The following is a 16784-nucleotide window of genomic DNA, read 5'->3' as shown; positions in this document are numbered from 1 at the left end:
GCCCTATTTACATGCAAGCATACATATCATATCGAGTCAGTTCTATACATGAGCCTCTGCTACTAATTTTTATGTAGACAGACACATTTATTTTTCTATTTTGATAACATAAGTAAAAGTTACATGCACAAATCAACTAGTAGAATGATTGATCAGTAGTTTTGCATTCAACTGAACCAGAAACGAAGTCAATCATCTAGAATTTACCACAAAGTCTGAATAAGAAATAAAGTATAAGAGAAAAAACATACCATTCTTCTCCTAGTCGATTCCACATCTTGCGATGCACATTGTTAGAAGCTGTTTTGAGAAAAGATGCGCTCCTAAGCTGCCGAAGCCACACCCAATATCTAACACAGTTATGGACTTATCTATTATATATGCTAATATATACAGGTGTATGCTAATATATACCTCTGAGATCAGAACAGAATTCTTGATACCACAAAGATTAGTTGCATAATGAAGTCCCCAATCTATGCGGTTAGCCACCTGTTCACTCAAGATGGAAGTGCAAGCTAAAACAAGAGCCATGTTAATTTAGATAGAACCCAACAGTATGCACTAGTTCAACTCCAATCTACAATTAATGTACACAACACTGACGCTTATCTTCCCAGTCCCAACCAATGCACACTGTTGGGTTTTCTTAGCTCAATTAATTTAGATATCTAGACTAGTGATCTCTTGTAGACATTTATATAGAAGCCTGGCAAATGTCACTAAGAAGTCTGCAAATATTTAAGACGTACATGAGGATTTAGGTATGAATTTAATCACAATTTCCATAAATGTGAAACGTGCCTAGTGCATCAAATATTCATTGTGTATGAAATTTTCACTAGGCTTCTATGGTGAATTTGGTGTCTATGAAGGTTAGTCTCATGCATTCAAGAAAATAAGTCATCAATGGGTCATAAGAAAGTGGATAAATCAAATTTAACACAAGCAGTCCAATTTCAATGATACTAATGGTGCATCATTTAGCTTACTAGTCACACATGAGATTAAGATCATATGAGCTACTAGAATTTTTTTTTACAACGTAGATTACATGTGCATATTAGTCAATAAGAGGCAATGATGCATGCCTCACTTACAGATGAAACCATTGACCTCGTCCAAAAAAAACTGGGGACAAATCATGATATGACCACTCACTTCATATGTTTGTCCAAACGGACAGTTCGAACACTTAAACCATAAAAAATGTTGAGGTCTAATTCACGTCAAAAGATTAATATCCTGAATTTAGCAACACACCGACACAGATGGCAAATGTGGTCCTCAAGGTGATGTATTATTCACCTGTTAATACTTAATAAGCTTGACCTTGTTGGTGATTTGATTCTAAGCCTGGCTAACAAAGATGTGATCTGAAGGGATATTAGTTTTATTTATTTCTCATACCAACTGGTATAAGCAAGGAATTAAATCGTCCGCAGCTTAAATAGCAAACAGTTTAGATAAGCTCATAAAGAATTATGAGACTTGACAACTAAAGCTTCTTTAATGGTTCAACAAATTTTGACACTGTTTTAATAAGCATTCAATTAGCATTCAATAAACCATAACTCTTAATAAACTACATGCCATCTATCTGAAGCTTGAAGTCATCACTTTGAATTCATCAGCACCCTTCATATATCTAGTACAGATTTAAGTGCAAGAGACCAAACCACTTGAAAAGATAAAAGAAGTTATCAATCAGCAATCATGTAAATTTCAATGTAGAGGACAAAAGGCAGGAAATAGCAATCAGAAAATAAATTCAGCTGTATGGTAAAAGAATGTAAAGCTAAAATAAGATCAGGTATAGGGTAAAAAATGTGAAGCTATCTCTATTAACATACCTATTACTATTTAAAGAGAAAGGCAAGAAATAGACATGTACCTTTCAATGTAGAGGACAAAAGGCAGTAGCGACGAAGGAGGAGGAGGAGGAGGAGGTAGAGGAGCTCGAATCTACAAATGAAGGAGGCGGAGCTCGAATCAGAGGAGGAGCTCGAATTAGGGATTTTAGGGGAGGAGGCGGCGATAACTCCGACGACGGCAACGATGAGAGGAGGGCGGCGCTTGTTTTGGCGAGAGAGAGGGAAGGAGGGAGGGCGGCGCTGGTTTTGGCGACGAGAAAGGGAGGGAGGCGGAGAGTGAGCTCTGACGATGACGATGAGAGGAGGGCGGCGGCGATGGATTTGGCGAGAGAGAGTGAGGGAGGGAGGGAATTAGAGAGAGATCGGAAATTTTTGGGAGCGGAATTTTTTGGCTCAGCGGCGATTTTAGGGATTTGAGAGAGAGACAGATTTCCTTTGAGCGGTGCGGTCAAACCATGGGCATTACTAAAGCTCTCCAAAGGCCACTAACAATTATTAAGCCCACAAACAATTATTAGACCTATGGCAACATTTTATATTAAATGTTGTATTAGACCCTGAAAACCGTTACGATAGATATCTAACGCAACAGTTAAAACCGTTGCGCCTTAACCGTTGCAATAGATCAATTATGTGGTAGTGGGTTGTAACCGTTGGGGCAAGTAGTGTCCCCAACGGTTACGACCGTTGGGGCAGGAAATCCACCCGTTATGGCAACTAATATCAGCACCAACGGTTGTAACCGTTGGTGCTGATACTTGCACCAACGGTTGTAACCGTTTGTGCTATTATTTTTCCTTTTTTTTCAATTTTATTAATACCTCTTGCCTACCATGTTTACATAGAATTCATATCCCACAAAATATATACGTATATATTATATTTGTTCACATCCATAAAGAGAATATCTGAAATACAATATATACCTATTAACATATATATAATATACCTGTTAACATATATATTCTCACGCACAATCAAAACAAAAGATTGACTAGAATCAGAATACAACTTATAAATTACTCAAGTCCCAAACGTAAAGAGGATATCTCAAATATACAAATGTCTTAAATATGTTAATTAAAAATACAAGTCACGACTGACTTAATCGAAAATAATCAGCGAAAGCTTTACAAGAATGGCGTGCCTTTATTCCTCTTCTTGGTTGCTTGGATGTTCCCTGATGGCGTCTTTCTTCAATGAAGGAATGAGGGAGGACATTTTTTTTTGATTGACAACAATGACTAGTTTTGGAGACAATGGGGAACAACAATGGAGTTTGGTTCGAGCATTGAGTAAAGCTGTTGCTTCGTTATTGTTTGGTTCATCATTAATCAATGCAGTAACCAGTCCATCTTCCATGATGTTTATGTAGGGGGACTTATCGATTGAAGACTCAAGAGGAGAATGAACCCCAGTACTCTCTATCTGCATCAAAAAATAATTCTTAGGAGTACAAATCATAAACTGAACTACTTACAATGGTATCATTCCAGCATGCAAGAATAAATACAAGAGAATGTTTACCCAAAAACTATATACTAACATAAAATACTTACTAATGTTTTAATAGGTTCACAAAATTTTATAACTTAGTTTGTAACAACACTAATACAACTTTTTGTAACAACACTAATACAACTTTCATGAGTAAAGCGAAATACTAGATTAGAAACAGCTTTTGCAGCAGAATAATATATGAATAACTTGCAGAAAATAAACATTGGAAATGCTTGCTTTATAAGTTAGGAGAATTTTGTGTGTTGTAAGTCATACGAGAACAATGTTATAAGGCAGATATGATACCTGTTGTTGTCCATGAATGTATGGGCTAGAGTGTAAAACAGAAAGAAACTCGCTGACGGCTCCAACCCACCTGCAATGAAGACAGACAATCTTCAGCAGCATCGACAGACTTGGTAACCGGAAGAAGTGCTGCTTCAATGTTGTAAGGCATATAACATAGTCAGAACGTTGACGAAGCCAAAGGATAGTACTTCTATGTATGCTAGAGAGCTACCCTCTATGTATAACAATCATCATGATCTATGCTTAGAAGTCACAAGTGTACACGTGTGCATATGTACAAGTATGAATCTGTATCAATAAAATCCTAGCTAGTCATGTAATCAATGTAAGTTGCAGCCTCAATAACTTTCACCTACTAGTTCACACAAATTATTGATACAGGGTTCACAAGCTTTCTATAAAAATGAGGTTGATTCTTATGACATCAGCACGTTTTGAAAAACATGTACAAAGTAGTAATAACTAATAAAGAAGGAAAGAAAGGATGACTAAACGCCACTTCAATATATCATTTTTGTAGAAAACTTCCGACATCTAGGAAAGTACTTCTTAATTACGAGAGATCTAGATGAAAAGGACAAGTCTAGAAACAAATGTTTAATTTCTTACCTTCATAACATGATCAGGTAGTAAATATTTTCATGAGATAATTACAATTATATTAATAACATATTTTTAAGCATGAATCTGTAATTGGTATGAATCTGTAATTGGTCGACATATTTTGAAGTCCCATATCTTCCAATGAAAAGAATCAAGAAAGTATGAATCTGTAATTGGTCGACATATTTTCAAAAAAAGTGCTCTACTGTTAACATATGATGCAAATATATCAAGGATATCTGAAGATGCACATGCATAACAATTCACATACAAAAGCTTCCATATGATGCAAATATATCAAGGATATCTGAAGATGCACATGCATAACAATTCACATACAAAAGCTTTTCGTAATCACATGCATATAAATACATATAGAATGCATAACAATTCACATACAAAAGCTTTTCGTAATCACATGCATATAAATACATATAGACGAATATATACGAGTTTTCACATTTTAAAATTTCAATCCTAGAACCATGTTTGCCTAATAAAACATGTCACCAGCACGATTCTGCACTTGCAAACTAGAGCTATGAATACCATCGAATCATGCATCGATAAGAAAGAGATATGCTTCTGAATTCAGCTGTATATTGCAAATTTCAGAGCCTGTAAAATTTTCAAGAAGCGGAATTCTACTGTCACTCTCAAACCAGAAGGCCTTGAAGTTATCAATCACACGTTCGAAATCCTCCAATTTTCCCCAATCTCTTCAACAATTGTAACCATCCGCCCAAAATTCACAATCCAGATTACGATTCAAAAGATCAATCAATCAACTTATCCCTATGAAACAATTCAAAATAATGATCCACATGGAAACAAAACAAAACAAAAAAACATCCACCAATTCCACCAACACACAGATTCATTCAAATTATCCAAACAAAAATTAACAAAAAAAAAAAATCAAAACGTGTTCAGGATTGTTCACCTTCATGCTGAACGGATTGGCGCTGGCCAGGCAGCGTTCGCTTGGCGACGGTGCGAGCAACGAAGAGGATGAACTCCTGGGAACCACTTGTGTGCTACCTTTTGGCCGGCTCCACGAGAGGCTTGTATTTCCCGTATCTAATCCAAATAAATCACATCAATATTGCTTCGTTAAATAAACCCTAAGTAATAAGACCTAAACCCTAGAAAAAAGGGAAAATTACTCTCTTCCAGTCAATCTGATCTTTGTAGCGAGTGCAGACTCCGGTGATCTCCGAGAAAGGGCGAAATCTACCTCCCACTTCCCGTAATTTCAAATAAATCAATAACAAGACGAAAATCAAGATTAATAGATCGTTGAATTAAATCAAAATTAATAAGAAAAACGAATTAAAAACTTTAGGAGGTTTAGCTATACAACAAGACGAGAAGGGAGGGAGGGCAGCGCTTTTTGGCGACGAGAAAGGGAGGGAGGCGGCGAGAGAGCTCCGACGACGACAACGAGAGGAGGAGGGCGGCGCTGGTTTTGGCGACGAGAGAGCTCCGGCTCCGGAGACGACGAGAGAGGGAGGGAGGCGGCGAGGGAGCTCCGGCGACAACGAGAGGAGGGCGACGATGGTTTTGGTGAGAGAGAGGGAGGGAGGGAAGCAGAGAGGGAGAGAGACCGAAATTATTTGGGGGAAAATAAATTTTGGGGCTGGGGCGTGGGCTCCCTCCGAATTTTTTGGGAAAAATTGAATTGGCCCAACGGGTAAAACCGTTGGTGCTGATAAAAATAGCCCCAACGGTCCTTACCACCCGTTGGGGCTGTTGGTATTTGTACTAGTGAATCTCGAGTTTGGCATTTATGATGGCGCAACTTGCCACAATCAGCACCCATGAGTAAGGAGAATACCTAGTCCGCCACGGCAAGGCAAATTAGAGTAGCATTTAGTCCAGCACCGTTGAATATTAAGACAATGTTCATGAAAGAAATGATAAAACTCCAAATTGCCACAATCAACACCCCACACATCATGCACCTATAAGGAGAGGGAAATCAATCGATTTACAAATTGTAAATATTTTATCATTCAAATTACTTTGTCATTCAAATTATTCGCAAGAGCAAGTACGGAATTAATAACAAATTAATTTCAGTTAGAGGTAGTCTTGGACTAGAAATTTGATTTTTTTTAATTCTGTAATTTAATGGTTACTACTTTTGATTTTCTTCAGTCAGAGATGGTTACTTCTTTGATTGGTCTTAAAGATTGTCTCATAATTTTTCACAAACCTTTCAAGGGGGGTTTAAAAAAAAGGGGGGTTTAAAAAAAAAGCGAATGAAAATATTTTCAGAGTTTTTTTTGCAGCATGCATTTACCACACTTGCAACAATGCAAGAAAGAATAAAATATAATTTTCGCATAAGTCCTCGAATGTGGCTTCCATTTTAAATTAAGTGATCTAAAGAGAGGTTTTTGCTAGAAATTCTCATTTGGCTATACCTGCACGTAGTATCCAGTTGTTGGTTTGAGTACTTTTGGTTTTGTGCTCTGTTTCGATTGATTGTTCTTTAAGTTTATGTGTTAAACTGAGTTTGTTTTTCTTCTGACAGTTATTGTCACTCACTCAGGGATGTCAAGGTATTACCTTGTACATTATTACAATGGTAATGAAATCCATTCACTTGTCAGGGAAAAAAAAAGAAAGTAGACTAATTAATCGGCCAGCCTCCTCGCAATCAGCAACAAGATCAACGAAATCAGAGTAAAAACAAGTTGCGCCATCCTAAATGCCAAACCCGAGAGCGTACCATATACCCCAAAATGCTTCATGATTATGTGCTGAAATTTCATACTAAGTGTTAAGTATGTGTCTTCACAAAATAAAGCATAGCTGAACAAGCGAAGATATAATGTGCTGCTAAATTTTGAGTATAAATATATCAAATCCAGAACTACTCTACTAGCTGAACATGCAGGTGGAGCATTCTAGTTAAAAGAAAAGAAAAAAAAATGCGCTCTTAAACCTAACTACATATAATCAAAGTATTTAGTTTTAACCAGGAATAATTAATGTATAGTTACAGAGTAAATGAATATTTAAAATCTCAAATGCCTAGATTTTACCTTCTCTTTGAGCTTCTTCCCCTCCACCAATAATAACTCACTCGTCAACTGCAGATGGCTTTTGCAGTTCTAAGCAATTTAAAGAGATCACGAGAATTAGAGTTGAGATCATCTGGGCCTTGCGTGATTTCCGCCCATACGAAGTGGGTTTTGCGATAAGAAATGTTAGAGGCACATCATGGGGCACACCTCCGGTCACACTCCCCCACCTGCTACAGTGCAGGGGGCCCCACAGGAGATTTTTAAAAAAATCTCCTGTGGGGCCCCTGCACTATAGCAGGTGGGGGAGTGTGACCGGAGGTGTGCCTCATGGTGTGCCTCTAACACCGCTCTTTTGCGATAAAAGTTAAATATAGGAAGCCTAATAAAAGATTGACTTAACGTGGTTGACAACCGCCTTAGATATTTAAGAAAACTTAGGCCAAAATGTCAGATTGGAATTTTTCGTTCAACCCCTCGGTCATATGGATATTTTTTGTTAGTCCAGCATCAATTGGGTTTTTCTGTTTTTCCCGAATTTTGGTCGCCCAACGAGATTTAATATATGGGATAAGTAAACATGTGATGTCACGTGACTTTCATCAACCATTAATTACAAGTTTATGTCAATTGATTTGTGCTTTGTAGTGGTTTGCTATTTTAATGTTCATCTTTGTAGCGCTTTGATGTTATGATTTGATACTGATGTATGATGCTTAACAGACAATTTCATTTAGAATCGGGATAATCACAAGCTAAATGCGAATACATACATATTATTGACTTTTGGAAAAAATGATTATATCTTTCAACCGAGAAGGCTGGTTCTAATATATTATATATAAAAAATCGCTTATCTTGATGAGATCAAGCTGTTCAGAGTAACAGATTCCTAAAATCACATCAGTGTCACCGATTTATGGAAAAAATTTGGCAGTAATATTCTTTATTCCGTCTAGGTTGACTTCCGTCTAGATTGATCAATCTAGACGGAATTCCGTCTAGTTTGAAACAATATAGACGGAAGCAAAATAAACCAATCAAACTAGACGGAATTCCGTCTAGATGAACTAATCTAGACGGAATTGCAATCAACCTAGACGAAAATTTCCGTCTAGTTTGGTCGATTTTCTACTAGTGAATTTTAGTTTATTTTTAGTAATAAAATTGGAGTCTATTTAGATTAAGAAATAAATTTTGATTCATGCTGGCATTATTTGTTCCTCTATTATAGGGAGTTTTTTTAACATAGGATTTGATATTTTTTATTTTTTTTATATAATTTTGGCATTATTAGAAGCCTATTTTACTTTTATTTTTAAGAAGAGCTAGGTAGTCCCAAAATTATTACTTAACTTTTGATCAAAAAATTTCCTCTTTATTTTATTTTCATCGTGGATTTGACATTCTTCATGCGTTCAAAGATTTTTTTTTTTTTTTGAAAGACAGGTTGGGCAACCTAACCAATCAAGTCTACAACAACACTCTGTCTCAAAAACAGAGGGACAAACAGACCAAAAATAAGCGAACAAATAGTCAACCAACTTAGCTAAGGCATAAGCAACACTATTACCACTGCGTCTTACATAAAAAACTTTAGAGCAACCAATAGCAGACAAACTGTAAGGACCATAAATTTTTTATACTAGTTAAAATAATTTTTTAGTATTTTAAAATATTTAATTATAATTTTTAAAAGAGTATTTATATTTTTCTCGATTTCCTATAATTTTCTATGATTTAAAAATCTGATTGTATAAATGAATTTGATATTTATAAATTTATTTTGTGCGATAAAAATTTCTGGAATTAATTTGCTGTGTTATCGGTACTATTACATATTATTTTGTACTGTTAATATTATTACATAATATTTCGTATAATACTTTGTATTATTAATTACGTATTTTTTGTATAATTAGTTGTGTTATTTCTATTGTTACATATTTTCTATCGTATTAGTATAACTAGTACGTTTTACTGTGTATATAATTATCCCATAATTATTTGATTTTAAATCTAAGTAAATATATTTTTATTATTATTTATTCTTGTTTAATTATACAATATGAGTATATTTTGACTATTTTGTATCAACTATTGTATTAGCACAACATGTACGTTTTTAATTGTAGATAATTATTTTAAAATTAGTTTAATTTTTAAGTACCTGAAATTATTTATTATAATTATTTTCGTTTTAATTATCTAACCCTAAACCCTAACCCAAACCCCTCTCTCTATATATATATTTATTTATTTATTTTTGGTTTTTTCTCTCTCTTCTCCTTTCTTCCCCAACTCGCGCCGCCAGACCGTGACCCTCTCCTTCTTTCTCATCGACACAACCCAAAATCCGACGACCGCCCTGAGCTGCTCCCGTCGTCACCTCTGCTATCGCGCGACTCACCCATCCGCCAGACCCAAGCCTGCGCCGTTCGACCTCCCTGCTGCGTCGTCCTCTGCCCCGATTAGACAGCAGACCCGCCGCCGACACGCCTCGACCCGAGCTCTGCGCTCCCTTCGCCGTGACGCAGACCGCGGCCACCTCTCCCCATTCAGAGCTTTAAAACCCTTTCCGCTTCTCGCCTCCAGCCGCTGCCCCGCCGCCTTAGCGTCCTTCCCTGTCGCATACCGCTCCCCAGCCGTAGAGCAGTCCGCTTCCTCTCCCTTCAGCTCCACGCTTGTCGCCTCGTCCCTCTTCCCCGAATCAACACCTCCCACCCCTGTCCAGTCTCTGACCAAAATGCACCCTCCTCCTCCGGCCAGGCCGCACACTAAGCTCGAGCGTCCGCTCCTCCTCTACTCCGCCAAACCCCCAGCCCGCAGCCTCATCTCCTCCCGACCGTCCTGCACGTGCCACCCAGCATCCGTGCTCAGCTCCGACTCAACCCCTCTTCCGTCGCTTTACGACTAAAGCGGAGTTTCCTACGAGGCCCCTACAGTTGCCATCAGCTCAACCTCACGCCTCTTCTCGTCCGTCCTCGGCACCTCCCTTCGCACTTGTTCAGCCCCGGTTCACCGCTGCCCTCCTTCAGATCTTCTCCAGATCTGATTGGCGGGATGCCTCGCCACCCGCGTCGTCCAGCCCTCCCCAACGCCGTTGCCGTCGCTAGACAATCCCTTGCCAGAGTTCCTTCCGACGCCGTGCTCCACCGCGTCCGATCCGACTCAAACAGCTGCCGCCGATTCGTTTGACGAACCCGAGACAAGATCCCTTTCTTTTGATTCGTCGTTTCATTTTTTAGATATAATATAAATTAATTACATCTGTAAGGACCATGAATTTTGATACTAGTTAAAATAGTTTTATGATATTTTAAAATATTTAGTTATTATTTTTAAAAGAGTATTTGTATTTTCTTGGCCTTCTAGAATTTTCTATGATTTAAAAGTCCAAATTTTATGATTTTAATATTTATAAAAATTATTTTTTGCAGTAAAAATTTCTAGAATTAATTTGTTTTGTTATCTGTACTATTACATATTATGTTGTATTATTAATATTATTATGTATTATTTCATATAATACATGGTATTATTAATTGCGTATTTTTGGTATAATTTGTTGTATTATTTTTATTGTTACATACTATCTGTCGTATTAGTATAACTAGTATGTTTTACTATGTATATAATTATCTCATAATTATTTGATTTTAAATGTGAGTAAATATATTTTTATTATTAATTATTCTCGTTTAATTGTATAATATGTGTATAATTCGACTATTTCGTATCAGATGTTTTTTTTTTGTCAATGAAAATTTTTAATTCATTTTCCAATTGAGAATTTTGTACAATATCACCATCAGCTATAGCTGAGAACCTCAGCACTCATAGTGCATACACAAGGAGCATATATACAACAATCTTACAATTCACTAATTCTCTCCTCTAAGTGAGCAGGATATTTTTCATTCATGATCTTCGAGAAAAAAGAGATCTTAATAGCTTTGAACAACATATCAGGTTGCATAGATTTCCCCTGGAAAATCCTAAGATTCCTCTCTTGCCATATGAAGTACACTGTTATACCAAAGGCCAGTCTCTTTAAATTTTCCACAAATCCCCTCTTATTGAGCCTGAGGCTGAACCAGTGTATGATACTATCCCATATGCATGATTTCCAGCTGAAATTCATCCAAACCATCACCATGTTCCAGACAGTGGATGAATATTGGCATTCAAAGAATAGATGGTGACAGGTTTCCTGAGAATTTGTACACAACACACATTGATTTGCATTAAGAATACCCATCCGACATAGCCTATCTTGAGTAATCAACCTTGATTGAACAGCTAACCATAGGATGAAAGAATGTTTGGGATAATGAATATTATTCCAAACTGTATTAGCCCAGTGTACTTGCTGTGCAGGTTGCACCAAAAAACTGTACACAGAAGAAACCTGAACTTTATCACCTACACATGACTTGCCAATGATAGCAATCAGGTTATTTATGTTGCCAAGTTTAGCAATCAAAACATCTCTGGTTTTTAGAATCTGCTTCCACATCCAGGAGCTATTTGATTTAACCTGTACACTCCAGATATCTGCATTAAGTAAATAATTCCCATGCACCCATTTAATCCACAAAAGATCCTTTTTGATATGAATCATCCACAAAAGTTTTAGAGCTGCAGCTTGATTCCAGATTCTTGCTGAAAAGACACCCAAACCTCCATACCTTTTCTCTTGACAGATGGTTGACCATGAAACCAGAGGGATTTTGTGATTCCATAAAAATTCAGAACATAATCTGTCAATTTTGTTTAGGACTTTACTAGGCAAGATATAGTTATTTGTCCAGTAGATATGCACCCCTAAAATGACAGACTTGATCAATTGTAACCTTCCAGCATAAGATAGGGTCTTTTTATTTTGCCAATGTTGGAATTTTTCAGAGATTTTGCTGATGAGAGGGGAACAGTCCAACCAAGAGAGTCTCTTAGCTATAGGAGGCATCCCAAGATACCTAACCGGTAGGCAACCTTCAGAGAAATTCAGAAATGAACATATTTGGAGCTTCAGGTTGTCATCAATACCACTTAGGTATACTGAGCATTTATCTGGATTGATATTCAGACCAGAGACTTTACTGAATTCATTCATACAGCTATGAAGTTTAACAATGGAGTTCATATCAGCTCTACCAAAGAGAAGAAGATCATCAGCAAAGAATAAATGGGTGATGTTTAATCTCGAGCATTTTGGATGAAATTTGAACAATCTGTCATGCTTTAGAGTATTCAACTTTCTAGACAAGTATTCCATGCCGAGAACAAATAAGTATGGGGAAAGAGGATCCCATTGCCTCAATCCTCTAGCCCCTTAGAAATAGCCGTGGAGAGAGCCGTTAAGGGAAAGGGAAAATTTAGGAGTAGTAATGCATACCATTATCCATTTCACCATAATGTTTGGAAATCCCAGACCTATCAGCATAGCTTCAATGAAGTCCCAATTTATAGTATCAAAAGCCTTTCGTAGGTCAATATTCAGGACAGCTCTGGGGGAATTTTGTTTCCTTCCATAATGTTTGATGAGCTCATGAGCAAGAAGGATATTATTTGAAATAATTCTACCTTTAACAAAAGCACTTTGGGCACTGTTAATAAGATAACCCATAACTCTCTGAATTCTGGCAGCAATGATTTTAGTAATGATCTTATATACACAGTTGCAACAAGAAATAGGTCGGTAATCAGATGGAGTTTGGGGATTAAGTACCTTGGGAATCAAAGTTATTGAGGTAGAATTAATAGCACCAAGGAGTTTCCCAGAGCAAAAGAATTCCTAAATCGCAAGATAGAGATCTTCATTGATAATGCTCCAAGCTGTCTTGTAAAAAGAGGCACTGAAACCATCAGGTCCTGGGGCTCTGTCATCATCCATTGAGAAGACAACAGCTTTAATCTCGTCTCTTGTTATAGGAAGACCCAATTCATTCCTTTGAGTAGCAGAAAGCAAGGGACCATTTGCTATGACTTCAGGATCAGGAGGAATGACAGTAACTGAAGTGCCCAGAAGCTGTTCATAATACTCAATGAACTTGGCAGTAATATCAGTCATATCAGTTATTCTTTGTCCATTATCTAAGTAGAGAGATAATACTCTATTGTGATGACGATTAGTTTTCATAACAGAGTGAAAAAATTGAGTACATTTGTCCCCATATTTTCCCCATTTGATGTTAGCCTTTTGTCTGTAAAATGAAACTTCATGATCTAACAGCCTCACATACTTACTTAAACTTTCCTTCTCCTTTGAAATCAGCATAGCATTAAAAGGATCAATGTTCAGTTGCTTTTGAACTTCCTCAAGATTATTTTTTGCCCTCAAAACTTGCTCACTGATATTCATGAAATTTCTCTTATTTAAATCCTTTAGAACAGGCTTGAGATTTTTGAGTTTGGTATGAAATTTGTACATATTGTAGCCCATAACAATATTATCCCAGCTAGAAGCCACTGCAGAGAGAAAATCTGGGTGAGATATCCACATCTTGAAGAACTTAAAAGGCCTTTTCCCTTTATAATCCTCATTTTCAATAGTAATTAATCCTGGAGAATGGTCTGAGCAACTTGGAGACAAGAATTCAACTTGACTTGAGGTATAATTCTGAATCCAGTCTTCATTAACTAGGACCCTATCAAGTCTGCACCATATTCTAGAATCAGGATCTTGCCTATTGCACCAGGTAAAAAAACACCCAGCTGTCTTCAGATGAACAAGTTGACTAGAAGAAATGAAGTCCAGGAAATCTTCTGTGTCAGAAACAGATACTGGAACACCACCAATTTTCTCACTATTATTGATAATAGTGTTGAAATCCCCTCCTATAATCCAAGGACCAGTCACATTATTTTTGAAAGCCAGAATGTCATGCCAAAGAGCCTTCCTACCAGAATTATCATTTAGAGCATATACAATAGTAATAGTGCATGATAATCTGCAATCCTTAGACTTGACAGTACAAGTCATGAATTGATTTGAGGAGTTAAGCAGTTGTAGTGAGAAAAGATCACTATCCCAAAGAATCCATATTCTAGCATTATTGGCCTGATGATAATTTGAAATCCAAGACCAGTCTTTAGCCACTTTTTTTGCAATAGCATGCAATTTATTACCAGCTATTTTAGTTTCTAAAAGAGCTATAAAAGGGAGCTTATACTGAGAAATGAAATGCTTTACCATCATTTGCTTAGAGGATTTATTGAATCCTCTAACATTCCAAATAACCAAGTGCATTAAAACTTTGATCCACCCCTATCTATACTTGAGGGGTCCAAATCATGCTCTTGATGATCTAAGGGGGAAAACTGTGATGCCTGGGAAAATGGTATAGCCTCCACTGATTTTGATGTTCCTTTATCATTTATTACTCCACCAGATTTTCTTATAGATTTACCTTTGACAACACTGGAAAAACCTGTTACATTAACAACAGGAGAAGAGAGAGCATTTGTAATTCCAGGTTTAACTGTTTGTGCACGTGCACCATAACCCCCAGGAATCCCTGAACCTTCCTTAATAACAGAATCTTGATGAATGTTTGGAGTAATATTAGGCACAGAAATATTATCAGCATGCTCTTTAGAGTTAGTAACAGAATTCACTTCAATACTGGAAACACCAGAGTTAGCACCAATATTGGGAGCAACATTTGTAACAGATTTGTGAGTAGTTTCTCCAGCATTTGCATCAGCATTTCTATTTGCATTTCTATTAACAGGCATCCACCTCATTTTGCCATTCTTCTTTCTGCATTGCTCAGTAGAGTGGCCAATAGCTTTACAAGTATCACACCATCTAGGTTTGAATTCATATATAACTTTTTGATTGTGGCACATCCCGTTTGGCCCTTGGATTACAATCTGATCAGGTAGAGGAGATGTTAGAGGCAATTGCACTTCCAATAAGACTCTGGCATAAGATATCCTCTTCCTAGTAGCAGTCAATTTGTCTGTGGTAATAGGTTTGCCAATAAGGCTAGCCACTTTACTGATCCCAGTAGAGCTCCAAAGATTCAGACGTAAATTAGGAAATTGAACCCACAGAGGGTAAGAAGAATCCTGAATCCTATCCATATCTGTTTCAATGCTCCATGGTTTAAGGACAAGAGGCCTTGAACCAAAAAACCATGGGCCAGCTTCCAAAACATCATACATTTGTTTTTCCGATTGAAAATCAAAGAGAAAAACACCAGGCTTAATTAGATGAATCTCAGGAATAGAAATATTCCCCCACAATTTATTGACATAAGATTCCATAGATTTAAACCTGACATTTAAGCCAATAACGTGACCAACTAGAGCAAATCTCCAATAGTCTTCACCTTCCATCCATTCCTCCATGGAAAAAATGGCAGTATTCATTTGGGAATGAGGAACATAACTCAGATTTAAGCCTTTACCACTTTTCCTATTATAAGCAAATAGACTTGCAAAAGTTTTTTGAATCTTAGGAATCTGTTCATCAGGTGTTTTTGCATGATTTGCATTGATATCTATAGATTTTCCATTCACCTCATTATCAGTAGGTGTTTGAGTAAGATCTACCAGATTCGTGCTCTTATTAGCATCATCTAATCTATTCTGATCAATATTTATAGGATTTTCTTCATCTAGATTCAGATTTCTGACAGATTCAGATTCAAAAGCCTCATCGACCTCATCAGCCCAGAGATTAGAAAGATTACCTCCAGATCTCACTTGTTGAGGATCAGAGATCGAGCACGATTTAGCAAGAATCTCTTCCATTAGCAACTTCTTTTTCGCCCCCTTAGGACCAGTACTCTCCATTATCATTCTGCTAGAAGATCCCTCACTATCCTCTGCTTCTACTGTTCCATTGGATTCACCATCAGGGATGGAAGAGGAAGGAAAAACAAACATTGAATCCCTGAGCTCACTGCTGAGTACTCTTCTTCTTCTTCCTCATTGAAACCAGGCGGAGGTGCACGTTAGCAAGGAGATCCGCTCGCTAAAATGCACCATCAGACAGATCCGCTCGCTAAAATCTCCCCAGATTTTCGTATCAGATGTTGTATTAGCACAACATGTAAGTTTTTATTTGTAAATAATTATTTCGTAATTAGTTTAATTTTTAAGTACTTATAATTATTTATTTTAATTATTTTTGATTAAATTCCCTAATCCTAATATTATATATGTATATAAATACCGTAACCAAACTCCACTCTCTCCACTCCCCTGAAAACCAACCCACGTTCCCCACTCCTCATCAACCCTCTGTCACTCTCTCTCCAATCACATCACTCACTTACACCCACGTCACCCCAACTCCCTCATTAAATAATTTACTTTTTCTCTCTCCAATCACATCACTCACTTACACCCACGTCACCCCAACTCCCTCATTAAATAATTTACTTTTTCTCTTCATCTCTCACTTCATTGCTCTCTCTCGTACAGTACCTCTCCTTCGTTCTCTCTCTTCAAA

The 16784-nt window shown here is 37.1% G+C and overlaps 2 protein-coding genes across 6 annotated transcripts; both read right to left on the bottom strand.

The window, feature by feature from the left end:
* Positions 2854 to 5950, bottom strand: LOC109845436. Of its 5 annotated transcripts, XM_020414685.1 has the most exons (5): positions 5647 to 5948; positions 5453 to 5529; positions 5230 to 5366; positions 3681 to 3812; positions 2854 to 3302 (listed from the first exon to the last, which is right to left on the bottom strand). In XM_020414685.1, exons 3-5 carry the CDS (start codon positions 5233 to 5235, stop codon positions 3024 to 3026), a joined length of 417 nt encoding a protein of 138 aa, XP_020270274.1. In that variant the 5' UTR covers positions 5236 to 5366; positions 5453 to 5529; positions 5647 to 5948; the 3' UTR covers positions 2854 to 3023. The 5 variants fall into 5 exon arrangements, 2 of the variants coding, with proteins under 2 accessions (XP_020270274.1, XP_020270275.1); XR_002248355.1 differs by having other exon boundaries at positions 2854 to 3298; positions 3681 to 3809; positions 5453 to 5950; XR_002248356.1 differs by having other exon boundaries at positions 2854 to 3298; positions 3681 to 3750; positions 5453 to 5941.
* On the bottom strand, positions 11193 to 12596 carry LOC109846100. Its single transcript, XM_020415326.1, has one exon. The coding sequence runs from the start codon at positions 12594 to 12596 to the stop codon at positions 11193 to 11195; it is 1404 nt and encodes a 467-aa protein (XP_020270915.1).

The sequence above is a fragment of the Asparagus officinalis genome, chromosome 6 (assembly GCF_001876935.1).
Source record: "Asparagus officinalis chromosome 6, Aspof.V1, whole genome shotgun sequence".
Lineage (NCBI taxonomy): Eukaryota > Viridiplantae > Streptophyta > Magnoliopsida > Asparagales > Asparagaceae > Asparagus > Asparagus officinalis.
Note: the sequence above shows the minus strand (reverse complement) of the source record. Positions and strands in the feature narration are given on the sequence as shown.

Coding starts and splice junctions, on each gene's coding strand:
- LOC109845436 (XM_020414685.1), bottom strand. Junction 3,303..3,680: donor ACATTCATGGACAACAACAG/GTATCATATCTG, acceptor TTTTTGATGCAG/ATAGAGAGTACTGGGGTTCA.
- LOC109846100 (XM_020415326.1), bottom strand. CDS start 12,596: ATGGAATACTTGTCTAGAAAGTTGAATACTCTAAAGCATGACAGATTG.